Genomic DNA, 20,848 nt, shown 5'->3' with positions numbered 1-20,848 from the left:
CTTTCGGCTTGATTATCATGATTCACAACCACCTTAATAGGGGGTGTTGTTCTTGTTGCTTTCATGCCGATATGGTGGGGGGAGGGGGTATCAAGGCAGCCGCAACCAGTTGTGCACATTTCCATAGTTGAGAATATATCCTGGATTTGTCACCACTCCATCACAGGGTGCTGCCAAAGCAGCCATCAACCAAGGAAGGAACTTGCAGTTAATCCATCCTCGTGGCCTACAGTAGCCTACTCATATCAGAAGGTATTGTGGGATCTTAAACATACACCGGTGATTAATAGCAGATGAAACAGGCACATTACCATCCCTCCAAAAGACAACATACAGCACATCTTCATGCAATGCCTTGCCTGTGAAGCACCAATCCAACAGTTTCTATTCGGGCCAGGAATCAAACCCAGACCAGACAGCTCAAAAGTCATTTCGCGAAGTATGAGCCATCTTGTTCTCCCTCTTTAATGGGAGTATTGGTAACAATAAAAGAGACTAACTGTGTGGATCATCACTGTGTGAGTGATTTATCTCAGGACAAACAGCTTGTTTTAAATGCTGGATAGGATTTTGTGTAAATAACCCAGAATAATATTTTATCGCAAGAATGATTAAAAAGGATATAACTTATGATCTAAAATATGTGCCTTCCGAATTAATAGCCAGGCGAGCTGAGAGGGGCTGTCATTTTAATAGGATATGAAAACTCTGACAAACCTGAAAGATGAAAAAGGACAAAATGAACTGCCTTTTGAAGTGCACACTTAGATGTGAGGTCACTTTGTGATAAGGAAGCTCTAACTCACCTGACTCCTCTTGTTGCAGTGATCTCTTGTAATGAACTTCCATCCATCCCGAATGGGCGGAAAATTGGCACGCAGGTGACGTTTGGTGCGACGGCCATCTTCCAGTGTGATGCTGGCTTCACGCTCGTTGGCACGCAAGTGCGCGAATGCTTGGCCAGTGGCTTGTGGAGTGGCAAAGGAGCCGGATGTGTCGGTGCGTGAAAGTGATCCGTCGCACCGTGTTTCATTTGTTTGTAGACCAGCAGCATTTGCAATACACACATTGGACACTATTTTAATTAATGGGTGGATTTGCAAACAAGAGGTGGAGCTTTTAAGTAAAATGGATTTAATTCGGGTAAAATGGCATGGTGGGAAGTATGAAGCTACGTGTGCCAGTCATGGGTTATCACATCACAATAAATACAGGAATGCAACCAACAAGCCGTCAGGATAGCTTGGAAAGGTTTTGTGTGAAAAATCACTCTGTCATAGGGATCCTAATATGCTTTGGCAGCCAGGGAGCCTCCCCTAAGCTCCAGAATAAAATATGAGTTTGGATAAAGGGAGAAAAGGAATCCCTTGGGATGGAGTGAACGGAAATGAGAGGCCGCATTACGAACGCTTCGGGCCGATGTTTGCAACATTTACGCTAACCAAAGGCATCACGTCGAGGAAAGGTCCATTGGAAAAATCATACATGCCGCCTGCAGAGCTACGGCTTTGTTGTGCAGATTTTTGGAATCTGAAGGTACTTGACCATGGGCAATAATCAGTTGCTTTCTGGCATTTGAGACATTTGATTAATATAATAACACAATGACTAGCACTGTAAAATACCATTTATTTCTAATGTATAAGTGCCTGCTTCATTGTGCAATTGCTCATTTTTATCCATTTCATTTTGACTTTATTCCATTTGTTAAAGTCACCATTTTATCAATTGAAGCTTATTCCATCCACCGACCATTGTGGAAGTTCGAATCAATGTCACAAAATGTTTTACTTTATTTCATTATTTTATTTCAGGCGTAAATGTTTTCCATTTCGGGCCGTTACAGACACTGTCACTCTTTAAGGCATTTCTATGTTTTTTTTATGTTGTAAATACAGAAGAGTAGGATTCATAGTCATTCGGAATGACGACCTGTACAAGGGAATGGTATACGAGTCCATTGCAATGATTGGACTCACATCATGTGAAGACCAGTTCTGGTGGGACAAGCAGATTATCCCACCTTGTAGGTCATTCATTACCCAGCTGGGTTTTACCAACGATCCAGTCGTGTCACGGCAGTTATGTCTGATATACACAGTGAAACATGAACATACACGACTATCATACAGCGATACATGAATTCATACGAATTGTCCTGGAATTATCTGGCAGGAAAGCCGAGACGTATGCACACTCACCTCTGAGGTTTCTAGTTTGGGTTTGAATCTCAGCCCAGTTATAAACTGTCATCCTTTTGTTTTTCAGGTAGAGCATCAATGTGTGTCCTGTCCCTCCCAGCATTAGTTGGTGGATGTTAAAAATCCCAAGATGTCCTTGACACTCCCTTTGAAGCCCACATTATGTTTGCCAAGTTTGCTGGCCCTACAATATTCCGCTTTCAAGATATACAACATATAAGGCAACAGACAGACATTAGACAGGCAAACAGAAAACAATAAGAACAGCTTTGTATTTTTTATCAACTTTGCGTGATCCAACCTGCGAAAAAGGAGTGGCTCTGCTCTATGGGTCACTCCAATATGGATGAAGCGAGACTGGTTATTAAATGTACCGCTCATGGACCATGCAACTGCAAATATAGTTTTTAGCAATCATTTGATGAATGGTCACGGGTGACTGCTGAAAACAAACATCATCAAAATCACTTTCTGTTACTTCTGTTACTTTTTACTTATCATAATATTTCTGCAGTCAAGTTTAATGTTTTGGCTCAGGCTATAGAAATTGATTAAACTGTAGAAGTGCAAGATAGGGCCTGGGGACTGCTGCAAGAAGGCATGAAAAACCACCACTACCAACAACATCAACAATACAATGACATGCAGTGAATAATCAAAATAAAGTAGCATCCCAAAGACATATATATATATATATATATATATATATATATATATATATATATATATATATATATATATATATATATATACATACATACAGGTGACGTTTGGTGTGTTTGTATGTATGTATGTGTGTATGAATGTGTATACATACATACACACATACATACATACACACATACATACATACATACATGCATACATACAAACATAGTTACATCATAAAGAACATGATGCAATTTAACAAGATGAAGATTACAGGTTGAAAACCACCCACATCACAAAAGGATATTGGAGGTAAGACAGGCTGGAAGGAGGGCCGAGAGGTATGCGCACAAACCTCTGAGCCATCTATCCTGAGTTTGGATCTCGGCTGAGCTACAAACTGTCAGCCTGGTGTCTCGCATTATTGTGAGTGTCATTAAACTGGCCGTCGTTAAACTGTGCCGTTTAAACTGTGCCGTTTAAACTGTGCCGTTAAATTTGGATGGACATCAAACTAGGTGTTCTGTCTGCCAACATTAGTTGGGGGATGTCAGCCATACCATGGTGTCCTTCGTGAGGAGCAGGTGAGCTATCGCTAGCAGCATGGCCAAATTCCAAATTCCTTCCCACAACATCTACGACCTGAGCCAATGATGCTTCTCGCATTCAAAAAAGCAGGGCTGGCACAAAGCATCACAACACGACAGTAAAGAAAACTTTCTTTCAAAATGTATTCCAGTCATATAGGTAGTCAATACTGACTACATAAACCGCAAAGGAAAAAAAAATAGATGGCAGAGTGAAGGTGCTGGGCATCTGGGAAAGGCGTTAGGCCTCTGGAAATACAAGGCCTCGATTCCCAGTATATAGGAAATAATATCGATTCATATTAGTTTGTATGGGAATTAAAAAGTGTCACGGAAATAGAAGAAAACAAATACAAATCTTTGGCATTGAGTGTAGTCGGTCGGTCACAATTGAGTGCATGAGCTGATAGGAAAAATATCCAAATCCGAATGGATTTAAAATATATATATATATATATATATATATATATATATATATATATATATATATATATATATATATATGTGTGTGTGTGTGTGTGTGTGTGTGTGTGTGTGTGTGTGTGTGTGTGTTGGAATAGTTTGGCCTCAGGATCAGAAAATTAAATAGTCACATCTTATTACAGCATTGTCAGAAGTGAAAGTCGCACATAATCTATATATCATGGAGCAAGTGTATGTGATTATGGATGTATGTATGTATGTATGTCCACCACTCTTCACCCATTGGTTGGACAGATGACCTGATGTCACCCACAATTTTTACCTGAAATACTTAACCTAAAGTACCTAGAGGACCCAAAAGATCCCTTCCCTCACCTCCGATGACCCAGAAGACCCCAACAACCTGAGGATATAAATGACACTGAGGATCCAAATAACCCCAAGACCCAAAGACTCAAAATCACCTAAAGACTGCACGACCCTTAAAGACCCAAAAGATCCAGAAGACCCAAAATACCTAAAAGACCCCAAAACCCCTTAAAGACCCAGAAAACTGAAAAGACCGCAAAAACCCCAAATACTCAAAAAACCTAAAAACCCAAAAAACCAAAAAAGACCCTTAAAGACCCCCACAACCTCAAAGGACACAAAAGATTTCGATGACCCCAAACACCCAAATGATCCAGAGAACCCAAAAGACTCTGAGGACCAAAAAGACCCAGGGGATCCAAATGACCCAAGGACCCAATAGACCCAGAAGACCAAAAAGACCCAGGGGATCCAAATGACCCAAGGATCCAAAAGATCCAGAAGACCTAAAAGACCCAGGGCATCCAAAAAACCCAGGGCATCCGAGGACCGAAAAGACCATGAGGACCCAAAATACCTCGAGACCCCTAAAGACCCAAAGGGACTATCTCGGGTCCATGGAAATTCTGCATAATGTAAAATGTGACTTCAGGTTCCCAATGCCACCCCACCCCCCCCCCCCCCCACACACACACACACACAGACACACACACACAATCCCATGTCCTAAACCCACCCCCCCTCCCAACTCTGTTCTCTCTGCCACCCCCCACCCCAACCATAACAACCAACCCAAACTGTGCTCCTCTCCCCCTTTCTTCAAACCCTCAAACCCCCTCCCAACCCAAAGTCCTCAAGTCCCCCCTCCCCCACACCTCAAAAGCCACAAACCCTCGATCACAACTCTGTCCCCTCTCTGCCTCCCCTCCCCAACCCAACTCTATCATCCTCTCCCCTTTTCTTTTTCAAGTTCTCAACTGCCTCAAAACCCAAGTACTCAACCCCCTCCCAACCCAAAGTCCTCAACCCCCCCCAACCCAAAGTCCTCAACCCCCCCCCCCCAACCCCTTCCCAACGTCTCAATCTCCCTTTTCCAACTCCATGCACCCCCACCTACAACAACTCTCTGTCCTTCCCTCCCCATTTCTTCCCATTCTTCACAACGTTGCACAGGGAACTTTGGCACATGAGAAGGCCATTCAGCCTATCATGCGTGCATTGTTCGTCTCCCCATTTGTGAAGAACGATATTAGAAGTAAATAAAAGTGGAATGTTAAATTCACAATCACTTCCCCTCTTTCTTCCCTTATCCTTACTAAAATTCATGAACCAGTGTTTGTGAGTTTGTTTGTTTGTTGCGCTACTCCCCCTACAGCTGTGGGCCGATTACATTCAGACTTGCTGCATCGGGTGAGCATGACTCCAATTAATGGATAGAGGTGTGTTTTATCTTTGCTGTGGGATCTAAATTCTCGATGTAAATGTGTATCGTGTAGCGCCACCTCTAGGTGTTGGAGGGAATTAAAATCTCCACCATTTACAGTGCAGTATTCCAGTCCCCACATTTTCCAGTGCAGTTAGGTGTTTTGAATTAAAAGCAGTAAGTATGTTTTTGCTTCATCCTCGTAACCCAGGTTATTTATTTTTGCCTCTACAGAGCTGTCAATTGCCTATACACCACCCAAATAAAGGTGTGTGCCAGAAGAATATGTTGCATGCTTGGAAGAAGATCGCCCGTTGGGCGGGTACTCTGCTAGTCTGATTAAACTGCAAAATTTCCGAATTGGTCTCCCAGTTTCCTGTTCAGTGAGAAGAAGTAGGTTAAATGAACACCATGTAGTGGATATGAGAGAAAATTTTGGAAAACCCATCAAAAGTGGCAGACATGTCTCTCATAAAAGAGTAATAATCACACGAGTTCACTTACAAGGAACTTCGACTCAGGAGGCCATCGGGCATATCAAAGTCTGCACTATTATTACCAACTTATGGTTATTTGTTCTTGCTCTATAGTCTATCCTTTTAATTGCTGAGCATCAAGCAAGGTAGCAGCACGTACCATTATTCAAGTGTGGTTTGATTTAGTTCGGATTGGGAACAACCGACCTCCCAGACTCAGTGAGGACCTTCCAGCCATGACACAACCGAAGCTCGTAAATAATCCGATTAAATAATGCAATAAATTACATAATTAGATTAAACGGTGGGATTTCTGCAAAATTTCCATCGATTATTTTTCAGTGAGAAAGGGAGAATTAAAATGAGTACCATATTAAAGAAATTCTAACTAATTAAAGAAAAAGACAATGACTAATCGCTTGAGGTATGAAGGACATCTTAAAATGTCAGTGGTTAAAATTTCACATAATTCGATTAAAGGAAATTTCATTATTTGAGGTCATCTCCTCCTTAATAACCCTGTCATCTTCATAATATTCCTCATCTAGATGCTGTTGGACCTTTTTTAGATGCACTATACTGATCGTAAAAAAAAATGTAATATTCAGTTTTTATTTCAAAAACAAGTGTTACAAACTAATTAATACACACATTCTTTCATTGCACACTGTCTACTTGATACTTGCTACGCAAGGTTAGAGATCCATTTTGGGGTTTTTTGGACAAGTACTAGATTTTGTCGCATGGCTTTATTTACAACGATCACGCTTGATGCAATGATTGATCACATGTTTACGTAATCAGGATTGATCATTATTTCTGGGTCGTGATTTCATGACCTTTCATGAACTGGGAGGTTTAAGTTTTTGTCGATCTGCCAATGATTACTCTGCACAAACTGTTCTGACTTTCTTTTTTTCTTTTTTTTTTTGGTGACAGGTCATGTGATCAACTTTTGTACCTCGTTAGCACCGTCCATGAGACACGAGTTAGCAAATCTGAGAGATGAAAATGCGAGTGAATATAGATTTACTTGAATGTTTGTTTCACTCTGTGCAGCTGGTCACTGTGGGATTCCTGAAGCCACCGCCAATGGAGAGGTCATCGGTGATAGCTTCACTTACAGGGACACCGTGGTGTACCACTGCATGCCTGGATTCCGCCTCATTGGCTCATCGGTGCGCATGTGTCAGAAGAACCACACATGGTCTGGACGCGTACCCAACTGTGTTCGTGAGTCTTTCGTGATTCTTGTGCTCTCAAGAAGTTATGGCACTTTTGCTCGAGCTTAAACTTTAACCTTTTGAAATCCAATCAACAATTAGCATCAGGAATATGAAATAATTCTTTCCACTTCATCCCCACCTCCATTTCCCTCCATATTTCTTCCATGTTTTTCCACCTCAGTCAAACCTGATAGACTTTTACTAAATAGCAGATTTCTGCTTTTTGTATCATATTTGTCAACATGGAGTTATCTAAATCATTATTTTATCCCCACTCACGTTTCCACTCCTTCCTGAAACGTTGCTAGTGTCCAAAGTTATCTCCAGGTGCTTTCATGTGTATGATCATTTAGAAAATAACTTTCCTTCAATTGGTGGTGCTGTTGTTCTTATTATTATTATTATTATTATTTTTCTTTTTATTATTATCATTATTATTATTGGACTTGCCAGAAGAGAAGGCATTGCCTTTGGGTACATTTGTCTGTCTGTCTCTTTTCTTTTTTCCTTTTTTTAAAAAATATGCACTGTCGAGGCTCGTATGAGAGCTAACACACACAACATACAACAAGGGGAGCAGGACAAGAGGGGTTGGAGAGGGAAGCACAAAACAGTGGGGAACAGAGGCATGAGATCTGTGGAAGGGAGAGGGATGGGGCGGGGTACACAGAGTAAATGGGCAGGGTACATAGATGGACACGACAGGGACTTTCAGGAAGGAAAGCAGGGAATTTGAAAGAGGTGGGTTTGGGTTGGATTAGTGGGGGTAGAAAAGATCGTGGTTTTGGATGGGGGAAGATAGGAGGTGGTGGTGAACAGCTGTTATGAAGACTTGGAGGGAAGAGTGGGATTGAAGAGAGTGTGGGAGTTTGTTCCAAAGGCGAGAAAAAAGAGGAATGAAAGAATGAAGGTGAGCAGTGATTCTTGATTTTGGTAGTTTTACCAGAAGGGTTGCTGGCGTATCTCGGGTGCCCTGCGGAAATGTGTGCCCTGCGGACATATCGCATATTCGCACACATTCACACATACATATCGTATATCACTCACAGAGCGGAGGGTGGGGGGGAGGGTGAGGGGCAAGGCCGGAGAGGGGACGGTAGAAGACAGAAAGATCACTGACCTGCCTGTGGTGAGAGAATGAGAGATCCAAAGACGCAGCCTCATCGCGGGAGATACCAATGATCCGAAAAGCCTTGGTTTCCACAGCGTGAAACCGAGAAAGGTGAGAGGCGAGAACACCAGCCCAGAGGGGAGAGCAGTACTCCATAAGGCTGCGGATGAAAGATTTGCATGTAGTCAGGACCTCAGGTGTGCAAAGGAAGGACTTTACACGATGGACGATGCCCAGTCGGCAACTGGCTTTGGAGGGCAGCTTGGAAATGTGGCTTTCCCAGGAAAGATCTTGGCAGATAGTGAGACCCAGAAGCTTCAATGAAAGGACATCTTCATTCAAAAGGATTGTTGAGAAAGTAGATGGGGGGGAGGGAGGGTTCTGATGGTCCTTTCATAGAGACGAAGTGAAAGTGTGAGATTTGTCAGGATTGAAAGACATGTTTTGTCTTTTACGTGCGAAAATCGAAGATTTTTCAAGTAAATTGGTTGGTCTTGTGCGTTATTCTGTCTGTCTGTCTGTATGTCAATCACCTACAGGTCACAATTTTAAACCGATCTTCATGAAACGTCACTACGTGTTCGATTTCGTCATAAGCAAGAAGCCTATTGTTTTTAAGGTCAAAAGGTCAACATAGGCTAAAGGTCAACAACTTTGTCAAATTTCTAAAATCCTCAATTTCCATCCGATTGACTGGAAATATGAAGAGGATTTGTATATTTGGTCATTGAATTCAATCACCAATTATTTTTGAGATCAACATCGACCAAAAGGTCAACATAGGCCGAATTTCTAAAATTGCCAATTATCATCATCCGATTGACTTGAAAATTAAAGAGGAGTTGCATATTTGTTCTTGGATTAAAACCAACAATGATTTTTGAGGTCAAATTTGTTTTATGGAAATCGCAAGTATCGTGCGATGCACGGCATCTTTCTTTTTCAAGTATATTTGTCGGTCTTGTGTGTTATTCTGTCTCTTTGTCTGTTTGTTTGTGTATTAATTGCCTTCAGGTCACAATTTTAAACTGATCTTCATGAAACTTCACCACATGGTAGAGTTTGTCATAAGCAAGAAGCCTATTATTTTTGAGATCAAAAGGTCAACATAGGCCAAAGCTCAACATCGTTGTCAAATTTCTAAAATCCTCAATTTTTGTCCAATTAATGAGAAATGTGAACAGGATTTCCACATCAGGTCACTGAATTCAACCACCAATTATTTTTGAGATCAACATCGGCCAAAAGGTCAACATAGGCCGAATTTCTAAAATTGTCAATTTTCATCCAATTGACTTGAAATTTGAAGAGGATTTGCATATTTGGTCGTTGAATTCAGCCACCAATAATTATTTTTAGGTCAAATTTTTTTTATGGATTTTGCAAGTATCGTTCTCGGCACGAAATTTTTCTTGTTTGTTTGTTTGTCTGCACAGAATGTAAGTATTATTTTTCTCTGCAATCACTTGTCGAATTGCACGAAATTTGCAACATAGGAGCAACTGCTCATGTAGAATGTTTTCTTGATAATTATGATGTCATCGGTCATGTGGTGTGGCAGCCATGTTGGAAAAAAGGAAAAAAAAATGGACCTCTCTCCAAAACCACACCTTGGAAAAAAATTGAAACTTGGCACATGGCAAGGCATCCTCATGGGGAATAAGTATGATGTCATAATTGCATACGTAGAATGCTACATCCAATCATAATGAAAAGCTTTGAGGGTCATCTTGGGATAAATTGGTCGACAGAAAAAAAAACTGATGATGTCATCAGTCAGGTGATTCAGTAGCCATATATTTTTTAACTTTCAAAAATATTCTTCTCTGAAACGGCTGAACATATTGAGGCGAAACATGACAGCTATGACCACCTATCCATAAGGAACAAAACATTTCCACCTATGACGTCATAGGTCACCTGGTTTGGCAGCCATATTGGATTTACTCGAAGACATATAAAAATCTCCTTCTCCAGAATGACTGGACAAATCAAGGGGAAACTTCATACACATGTTTCCCTGGCCTTGAGGATACCAGGGTGTTGAAGGACAATTGATAGGTCACATGGTCTGGCAGCCACATTGCATTGAGAGAAAATCTTGAAAACATTATTTCTCTTGAACCTCTTCATCGATTGACATGAAACGTCACATTTATAATCTCGTGGAGATGGGGAATATAGTTTTAAATTTCAACCTGATCGGACACATGGTCTATCAGCCAGAGTTATTATTTTTTTAAATCGTGGTTCTTTTTCATATTTTTTTTTTTCTTGTTTGAATAATTCTCACTTGGCTATGCCTGGATGGGTTTGATGGCAGGGAAGTAGCAGTTGAAACCTGAATCCTATCTTATTTGGGTTCCTTCTGATTACTCCAATGCAGGACTGTACCAATTTGGTCTTCCATTTGATTTGAAGTTAATTTATTTTCATCCCATTCTGAATTCAGTTGAATAATAATCAACGTCATGGGTCAGGGTGAAGGGTCCATTCAAAGTGGTGCTGCATCAAAGTGGGACATCTTGGTACCTGGTCATCACCACCAGCACTTTTTTTTATGTTGAAGGCTCCAGTCACAGACTAAATAGTTCTCATAGAGGCCAGGCCTTAAATACAGAGAAATAAAAGATAGAATGTAAAGTGAGGAGTCAAAATGAGTGAGTAAGAAAAGTGTGTGATGTTTGTTTCCAAGAAAGGGATATTAAAGCTAGCCCAGTAGCTTTAGTTTGAGTGAGACAGAAAGTAAGACCAGCAATCCTGATACGGAGAGTGTGAGATAGTTCCGGACACCACTTTAACGCTCCTTAATCCGCTGTCACACCTTGACGATTTAGCCAGCGTATGCCGATTTATGAAAAATTTGTCTAAAACGCTGGCACACGTCGAATACGTTATGGGTACGTTTTGTATACATTAAGAACACGCTGAAAAACACTCCCATACGTCGTAGTACGCTGGCTTTAAAAGTTGAACCTTTGGGTTGTCCTCAAATTTTTGCATGCTTGAAATTTTATGACGTATGCCGGCGTATGACTCACACGTTCCGCTACGCTGGCCATAAGTTGTAGGCACGTTATGCGATCGTTGACACACGTCGACACACACTACTTGTAAGTTACTAATAAGTCGAAACACGTCGCGGTAATGTTTAGCGTACCCGAAACTTATTTCTAACCTATGAGTAACGTTTTGTAAGCACGCGACACGAACGTTGTTCACACTTCGCAAGACGTTACTTGAAAGTTCCTCATACGTCGAAACACGTCAAAGTAATGTTTAGGGTATCCGTGACTTATTTATAACTTATGAGTAACGTGCTTTGGAGTTATTTGTAAAGCATGTCCTACGCACAAATACGTATGTAGACGTATTTAACGTCTTCAGGACGACCACAGAACTTACTGAACGTGTTTCTAACTTACAGATACCGTACAATGGTGTATTGGCAGCGATTAGGGGAATTGGTATATAAAAAGGGGCTTCGCAGGAGGAACTCGTCTTTTTTTAGACTTCGTGGTGAGTACATGTCCATGTCATTCCGAGAGATGGAGGATACGGCAAGGCTGAGACGACAATACCTACCTGTCCTCGAACATCAACATGACCTCATCGACTTGACACTGCACCAGTTGCGTGCCAATAGAGCCGGGAGAAGAAGACGTGAACGGAGGAGAAGGAACTGGGTCAGGCCATGGATCGGGAGGCGACGCCATTATGGCATATATGACCAGCTCATGGTGGAACTCCGGAATGAGGACCATGCATCCTTCATCAACTTCCTGCGAATGCCCCCAGCGATGTTCGACGAGCTGCTAGCCAGAGTGGGTCCAAGGCTAACCAAGCAGTGCACCTTCTACAGGGATCTTCTTGAGCCTGGCAGGAGGCTGGCACTGAGCCTGCTGCTGTTGGTGCCGTGACTGCAGTGCTGTGGAAGCGATTTAACTCGTTCAATGAAAACGATTTCAATTGCCGAGCACCAGCGTCTAAAAACAATAAGCGAGTGACAGGCATTTATTAAAAGTGAAGTTGCAGCCTATGAATATAAAATCTCACGTAATTGTCGACGATACGCTGCCACGCTATGCATACGTTAGACTATCGTTGGGCATAGGTTGTGGATGCCTAAAACACGCTAATCAATCATTGTTATAACTTATCTATAAGTTATTGAAGCGTTCTGTGTTCATTACTAGTACATTATGCATTTGTCCAAGTCATTTTGAATACTTTAAAAACTGAAACAAAAAAATAGTTCATCGTGGGAATGAGAAAAAAAATTAGCCGAAAAGAACATCCAACAATGGTGCAAAGTATTCTCCTATTGGTGGACGCAACGAGGATCCATCATCACCCACACCCTCCCCATCATGCTCACTTACGACTACTGATATGGACTTACTACTACTACCACTACTACTACTACTACTACTACTACTACTACTTCTACTGACACGCTCACCTAATACTACTACTACTAATACTACTGACATTGACATCAACTCAACATGGAGTCTGGAACACTGACAGGTTCCTCTTGTGAAGCCCATTTGTATATACCAATTCCCCTAAATGCTGCCAAATCGCCATTATATGGTAGATGGAAGTTAGAAACACGTTCATCAAGTTCTGTGGTCGTCCGGAAGTGGTCAACCAAATTCGTCTACATACGACAATGTGCATTTCAGATACGTTACACATGGGTTCAAAGCACGCTACTCATAGGTTCAAAGCACGTTACTCATAGGTTAAAAATTAAGTTTCGGGTATGCTAAACATTACCTCGACGTGTTTCCACTTATGAGTAACTTACAAGTAACATGTGTCCGATGTGTGGCAACGATCGCGGAGCATGCCGAGAACTTATGCCAGCGTATGCGGAACTTGTGAGCCATATGTCGAGTACGTCGTAAAATTTTCAGCATGCTTGAAATTTCACGACGTACTAGACGTACCACGAAATATGACAGCGTACTTCATCGTTTTTCAGCGTGCTCCTAACGTATACATAACTTACCCATACCGTATTCGACGTGTGCCAGCGATTTAGACACATTTTTCATTGGTCGGCATACGCTGGCTAAATCGTCAAGATGTGACTGCGATGTTGACACTTCCAATTTTCAGGCAGTTATATTATGATTTAAATCGGCGTGCGGCACCTTTTTAACAGAGAACGCCACAAGTTCGTCGGCGATATGTGCAGCGCGCTATGCCTAAGTTAAACTATCGTTGGGCATAGGTTGTGAACGCCGACAACAGGCTAAGCATTCGTTGGTATAAGTTATCTATAAGACAATGGAATGCTCTGTGTACGTTACTAATATGTTATGCATACGACCAACACGTTATGAATACGACCAAAACTTTTTTTTTAAAACCTCAAAATTTCAGCGTATGCCAACGTTTTACATACAATTTTATACATTGCCATTGCTGGCTAAAACGTTAAGGTGTGACAGCGCCTTTAGTCAGAACGGGAGTACCACCCTGGGTGCTTGCTGTCTACAATCTACTACCTAAAAAGTGGCAGTTCTAATTTTGTCTCTTACTAATTATGAAACACACCAGCACACAAACACCACACAAAACTACACAAAACAAGTCCTGGCAAAGGTCTGCAATCTCTGATTGCTCTTTTCCTTGTTGGTATTATTGTTATAATTATCACAAGTGCTAATTGTACTCTCTTCCTTACAGGAAATTGCATTGAGAAATGTATTCTTAAATATACCAGTACTTAATGATGTAACTATTCTCAAAAAGAGTTGCCAAGTCCATTTTTCATCACTATTAAAGCCTTGCCTTTGTGCCATACTTTAATTATTCAGCTTTCCCCTTTTGACACTCCATTTTGACGTTGATGCTTAATACTCTGTCTCCTCCACATTACATCCTTGTGATTTCCAGTGATAGTGCAAAATAATTCAACAGGTGCAATTACTCCACAATATACAACTAGCAAGTATTATAATTATTTGTTACTGAAAAGCGATTGCAAGAATGAGAAGCAATGCTTGCCAATTGAAGGATAAAGAAGAAGAATCTTTTTCACCATGGTTCATCATCATGTACCGTGCTCTATATAGAGAGTCGGTTCTGCCAAAGCAGTTTCTTGGCTTGGGTTACAATCTAGGAAAGGTCGCCATTCTGACGCCCACCCATGATTAGCAATTCAAAATACAATATAAATCACTTGCACAGGTGTACGGCAATGTATTTTGAAATGCTCACATCTTAGTGCCCCATCTTCACTATGGAATGGACAATGATCTTGGACAAGAACAATGAGGTAAACACAACCCTCTGTGAAGGATTACACAAATACCACGATGGAGTGCTTTATGGCTCCAGACATAGTCACTGAAAGACCTTTGCTCATGGAGCAGCTATTGTTGTTTGCACCTGCACTCATCTGCCGAGTAATCGTACAGTAAAAGTAATTTGGATTAATAATTGTTCAATGCAAAGAAAGATCACTCAATAAGCAGGTGGTCTCATTATAATCGAGTGGTATCCCTCTAATTTGAAAGGTGAGGACACAACTAGTTGTTAATAGTGCAGGTGTACCAGCAGGTTTGGTACAGACAGTGCAAGATTTGAGGGCTGGTGCAGAATAGAAATGCAATGAAAGGTGATTGAAAAGAAAAATCAAACTCACAAGATGGATTCAAGTTGCAGTGCACCAAAGTGGATCCATGGCCACATTGTAAATGTTAAAATTATGCACCAAAGTGGATCAATGTAGATCCATGGACACCAGTGCACCAAAATGGATCAACGCCGATCCATAGCCACCAGTGCACCAAAGTGGCTCAACGTCGATCCATTGACACCAGTGCATCAAAGTTGATCCATGGACACATAGTGTCCCAAATTGTGGATGGAAATGACCGTTTTAGCACCTCGTGATTATCACCTTCACATCGCTTTCGACTAAGAGACCACCTGAACCACTCTTCCCACAGCCCAGCTGGGAATCAAGTGTCAATATTTCGAGCTAATTGTTGGAGTTTATGGTGAGACCAGAGATGGGATGATATTAATGGAAAGACAAGAGAATGAAATAAGACCGTCTTGGCGTCTTTGCTAGATCGAAGAAAATTGACCTGGTGCAACATAACATGACCCCATCATTAGTGCAGATAATATGTTGCTTTAACCCAAATGGCTGCTCATTGAGTGGTCTTCAAGGAGAAAGCAGCAAATCAGCCACTGTGGACATGACGCATCAAGAAAGAAAAAAAGAAAATTCATAATTCAGTTAGCAACGACAATTTTCAATTTTAAGACGTGGCAAGAAGTTGTTAGACCATTAATCATTTGCAAATGATCTATTATTATCTATAAACACAATTACTCCGTCGTGTAGTTATCCCTTAACCAAAGCCCTCACATGAGTGTGTGACCTTAAGTGCACGTTATTAAACTCAATATAATTAGTGCTCTTTGCCCCCATTATATTAATCTTCCCACCTTTGTATTATCACAGATAATATGCATTAGCCTTTAACTAAACACCTCAAATCCTGTACCACAAAGTCCTGATTGTGCACATCGTAATTTAACAAGGAATGGTTTGCAACATCTTCCCATTCTCTTCTTACCTTTAGCATAATGGGTTTATTTGATCTCATTTTGTCCATTAATTAGACTATGGATCACATTGTGTTAGATAATTCCAATTTCCTCCCATCTCCCCCAATCCCCGCACATTTCCCCTGTCCTCTTCTGCAGATTGGAAAGTAGGTAGAGATTGCCGATTGTAAAACTAATCAAGAACCCGAGGTCTACTTTCTCCCAGGCATGATCACTTTCTTCCTGCGATGATTAGAGGTTTTTTTTCAACGTTCATGGCTGAATTTGTCTCGCAGGAAGAGAAAAATAGTTCCGGATTGATAGGATAGCTGAGAGGTCTGCGGCAGTCACCTTTGAGCTGCTCGCCTGGGTTAGAATCTTGACTCTGCTACAGACTGTCACACTGGTGTTTTGCATGTCCGGTGATGCATCAATGTGTGTGCCTTCCTTCAGGAGGATGTTAACCCAGGCGACCAGTCTGCCAGCGCTGATCATTCGAAGATATTAATCACCTTTTGGATTGTCTTCTGTGAAGAGTTGGCGAGTTATCGCCAACACCATGAACAAATCGCCTTACTGACAATTTCACTGTATATCCCACTCTTTCTTCCAGGACTACAAGCTGGAGGTGCACTATTGTCTCATGTTATTCCCCATCCAAACCCACAACCTTTTTACCCCCCCCCCCTCCCTATTGACCCTGACTGGCCCGACCCTCTTATTACAGGTTACTGTGTTTCCTCCCATACTCTCTCTCTCTTCTTTGCCTGTTTCTTCATTCCCTTCGATCGTTTCAATAATTTTAGCTCCAAACTCCAATAGTAGCTATGGCAACTATTTCTGTAAAACAAAAAAAAATTAATAAAAAAAGTTGTTTACACTTAATCTTTAAAATTTACCAAATGCTACAAACCAGTAACATCATAAGTTTCAAATAGCTTAGATCTGTAGTTCTCGAAATATTTTCACATGAAGCAAGCTCATTATCTTGGACTCCTTCCTTGATATAATCACAAACTCACTTGAATAATATAAATCACCTGCATAATTCTAACTTTGAACTCCAACAGCTCTTTAACCGTTTCGATTACCTCTATGGTAAATGGCATTCTACTTAAAATTCTGAGGGCCTTATTTACTTCAAAATGACCTAAAACCATGCGGGTTCCCCTTTAAAGAAAATTGTGCTGCCAATTAATTATCAGGTCACATCTGTTCAGATTTGTTTCTATTTGATGGTCTCCTAAACCATGGTCTGAAGCATTAAATGGAGCTATTGCAATGATTATTAATTATGAGTGGTTCGAATGAGCCAAAGCATGAAATTTGATCAAGGCGCCGCCAAACAACACCAGTGTGTTTCAAAGGCATTGCAAGGTGGAATGGTGTTAGCGAAGTGCGCTGGAGTGAAGTTTTCGTCGGATCTGATTCGGCCAAGAATCAAATGTAATTTTTATTTGTCTGTCTGTACGAGGAGGATACCTCAAAAAGTTATGGATGGATTTGGATGAATCTTGGTGGACAGGTTGAGTATGTGACAAGGACAAAATTGATTTGACTTTGTTGAAGATCAGGATATGAGAATCTTTTTTAATTGCAAGCGCCACCAAAGGTGGATGGAGGTTATGTTTTCACCCCTGTAAGTTTGTCTGTTTGTTTGTCTGTCTGTGAGCAGGATATCTCAAAAATTTGTAGACGGATTCAGATGAAACTTGGTGAACTGGTTGACCAGGAAGAATTGATTACATTTTGATGAAGATCCACAACTGGATTAATGTAATCTGAAGATGAATGAAATCCCATGAAAGGATATTTAAATATCCTGCTATCTTCACAGAAAGCTATTTGAGCGATAAATATGAGAAAAGTCAGACAAAGCAAGAGACTGTACTTGCTGTCGTGCCTGTGCCAAACTTTGCTGAATGTTCTGCAAGAACATGACACTTTTTTTTTCATTTCCCTCTATCAAGGCATATTGTTTGAACTAATAAGCGATGGATTGGTGACTTAAACACTCTGCTGTGTCCCAAAGCTGGTATTATTTTCTGCTGCATTTAATCCATCACATGTTGGGGTATTCATCTTGATTTTATGATTTTTTTATTTCAAGGATCGAGGCTCAGGAAAGCGCAAAATGACAAAGGTCAGCAAGTTTATTAAATACCAAAGTGTATGGAGGATATGCCTGGTGTTGGCTTAATGGTTAGGGTGGTGGGCTTGGGATCCTAAGATCCTGAGTTTAAATCCCACTCAGCTGTTGAATTAACACCAGGTGGGTTTGACTCTTTCTGTCATCCTTCCGAGGTCGGCAAAATGAATGCCAACATGCTGGTATCCTGTGTTGGAGGGGTGACCTGTCCAGGATTGTACCCACTAGCCAAGGAGACTGCTTATGCAGCACCAACACTCTGTACAGAGGATGGTCCCAATGGATGGTATGGGAGATGGACATGTACAAGGAGGAAAGGAGGAATAACAAAAATGAGTAACAATGGCCTGGAGTGGAACAGACTGGGAAAGAATAAGAAGAGATTGTGGATGTGCATGGGTGAGTGATTGAGGTCGTGATTTATGGGCAGTGCATTTGAAAGACTGCAATGAAGAAGATGAGAGAGGGAAGGAGGAGCAAAGCCAGATGTAAGCTTTTATAAAATGGAGAGCCCACAAACAAACTTCTTGTCCTGGGAGAGTGTCAGTCTTTGGGAAATGACATCCTGTCTTGAGATTTCAAAGTGGGGAAGGCCATGTTTTTGAGTGCCTCAAGAAGAGCAAGATGGAAAACAGTTGCACCAGTCCATAGTGGGAATCCATACTCCATGGAACTCATCATGAAAGCATTGTGCACCACAATCATCTTGGTGCGGCTCAAGAATGTCTTAGCTCTATCCAGATGGTGAATAAGTTTTTATGCTAGTTTTGTGATATGTCACTTCCATGAAAGTTTATGACTGACAGCGAGGCCAAGAAATTGCAGGGACTGCACAACTTCCAGTTGCTGTCCAGATCGGTGGATTGGATTGTTTGGTTGCCGATCCTTTTGGAAAGATGGTGGTGGAGCCTGTGACTTTTCATTGGTGAATGTCATGTTACAAGTCCCTTCCCAGCGGCTTATCTTCTCCATGTCTGGTGAAAGGGATTCAGCAGTCAGTCATTTACAAGAGCGGTGTATTGTTCTACACAGGGTGGAGGTAATGGTAATGTTGTGTTTTTTTTAAAGAAGCAAATCGGAGAATATTTCAGTCCTCATGTGATATCTTTCGGAATCCCAGCAAAAGGGAAAGGTTATGAGACAAGATTCAATGAAAGGCCGCACACTGTTTCTGCTCAATTAGGAAATTTGACAACTACAAGAGCAGAGGGCCCTGAATGCAAAAGGAAGACGACATAGAAATCAAGTCTGTATGCCGGACAATGTCAACGGCTCAAGAGATAAACAGAGAAATGATCTTAACCTCTTGCTTGTGGATCAGGGCATCCATGCACTGCTGTCTCAGAAGGAGAAACATATTCAATGTGGAATATGGTGAGGATGAAAGTCAAACTGGTTGTCATAGGTGTGTGTGTGTGTGTGTGTGTGTGTGTGTGTGTGTGTGTGTGTGTGTGTGTGTGTGTGTGTGTGTGTGTGTGTGTGTGTGTGTGTGTGTGTGTGTGTGTGTGTGTGTGTGTGTGTGTGAGAGAGAGAGAGAGAGAGAGAGAGAGAGAGAGAGAGAGAGAGAGAGAGAGAGAGAGAGAGAGAGAGAGAGAGAGAGAGAGAGAGAGAGAGAGAGAGAGAGAGAGAGAGAGAGAGAGAGAGAGAGAGAGAGAGAGAGAGAGAGAGAGAGAGAGAGAGAGAGAGAGAGAGAGAGAGAGAGAGAGAGAGAGAGAGAGAGAGAGAGGTGGGAGAGAGAGATAGGGAGTGGGGTGGGAGAGAGAGGGAGAGGGGTGGGGAGAGAAAGGGAGAGGGGTGGGAGAGAGAGGGAGAGGGGTGGGGGAGAGAAAGGGAGAGGGGTGGAGGGGAGAGAGGGAGATGGGGGTGGGGGAGGGAGAGAGTGGGAGATTAGGGTGGGAGAGAGAGGGGAGATGGGGGTGGGAGAGGGGGAGATGGGGGTGGCAGAGGGAGAGGGGTGGGAAAGAGAGGGAGAAGGGTGGGGGAGAGAGAGGGAGATGGGTGGGGGAGAGAGAGGGAGAGGGGTGGGGGAGAGAGAGGGAGAGGGGTGGGATAGAGAAGGAGAGGATAGGGAGATGGGGATTGGGGGCGAGAGAGGGAGAGGGTTGGGAGAGGCTAAAGTGCAGTTCCTGAGGATTAGAGCATTTATACCATCAGGATCATGTGTGGAAGAGGTGTGAAACTGGTTGACAAACTTCTCTACTATGGCTGGGAAGATCACATGCTGTTGGGATCATTCTGTCATGGGGAAAAGGTGGTACAGTAAGGCACATATTTTGGACTTAGGCCTTTTGAGTGAATGACTTACCTGCTCCACCATTTATGGAAGTATGGAAACCAACATAAAGCCAGCTATCATGATGGCAATTAACGTCTCCACAGATTAAAAAAAGTTAACGGGATGAACAGTGAGTGCCAATGTTTGCGGAGAGAGCTTCATGTTTGAAGTCATCGGAGTTGGGAGGAGCAGTGAGGGGGTGACTTCACAAAAAAGAGTACATTGTTATGGAGTGGCACACAAAGCTAAATGTGCTACATAACGGTTGGGGCCGACCAGTGAGGGACAGAGGTTGTGGGGAAGGGAATAACAAACATATACAGTGACACCGCCACCATTGTGGGAATGACATCAGAGCAGAGGAGATAATAACCAGGGAGACACGTACAGAAGAGTCCAATACATCCTGAATTTGTGATACGTACAATATGGTCCACCAATA

The 20,848-nt window shown here is 41.9% G+C and overlaps 1 protein-coding gene across 38 annotated transcripts in view; it reads left to right on the top strand.

The window, feature by feature from the left end:
• LOC147020161 (CUB and sushi domain-containing protein 3-like) overlaps positions 1–20,848 on the top strand; it is a 1,491,173-nt gene that overhangs the window by 1,366,066 nt on the left and 104,259 nt on the right. For all 38 annotated transcript variants that reach the window (XR_015061662.1, XM_085895237.1, XM_085895221.1 and 35 more), the window contains 2 exons: positions 826–999; positions 7,127–7,300. Coding sequence is in view for 37 of the 38 variants with exons in the window: in XM_085895237.1 (XP_085751363.1) it covers positions 826–999; positions 7,127–7,300 (348 nt within the window). In the remaining variant the exon portion in view is untranslated. The remainder of the gene's footprint in view (positions 1–825; positions 1,000–7,126; positions 7,301–20,848) is intronic.

Source organism: Eptatretus burgeri, chromosome 9, assembly GCF_056783735.1.
Source record: "Eptatretus burgeri isolate ZD-2024b chromosome 9, Ebu_testis_v1, whole genome shotgun sequence".
NCBI lineage: Eukaryota > Metazoa > Chordata > Myxini > Myxiniformes > Myxinidae > Eptatretus > Eptatretus burgeri.
Note: the sequence above shows the minus strand (reverse complement) of the source record. Positions and strands in the feature narration are given on the sequence as shown.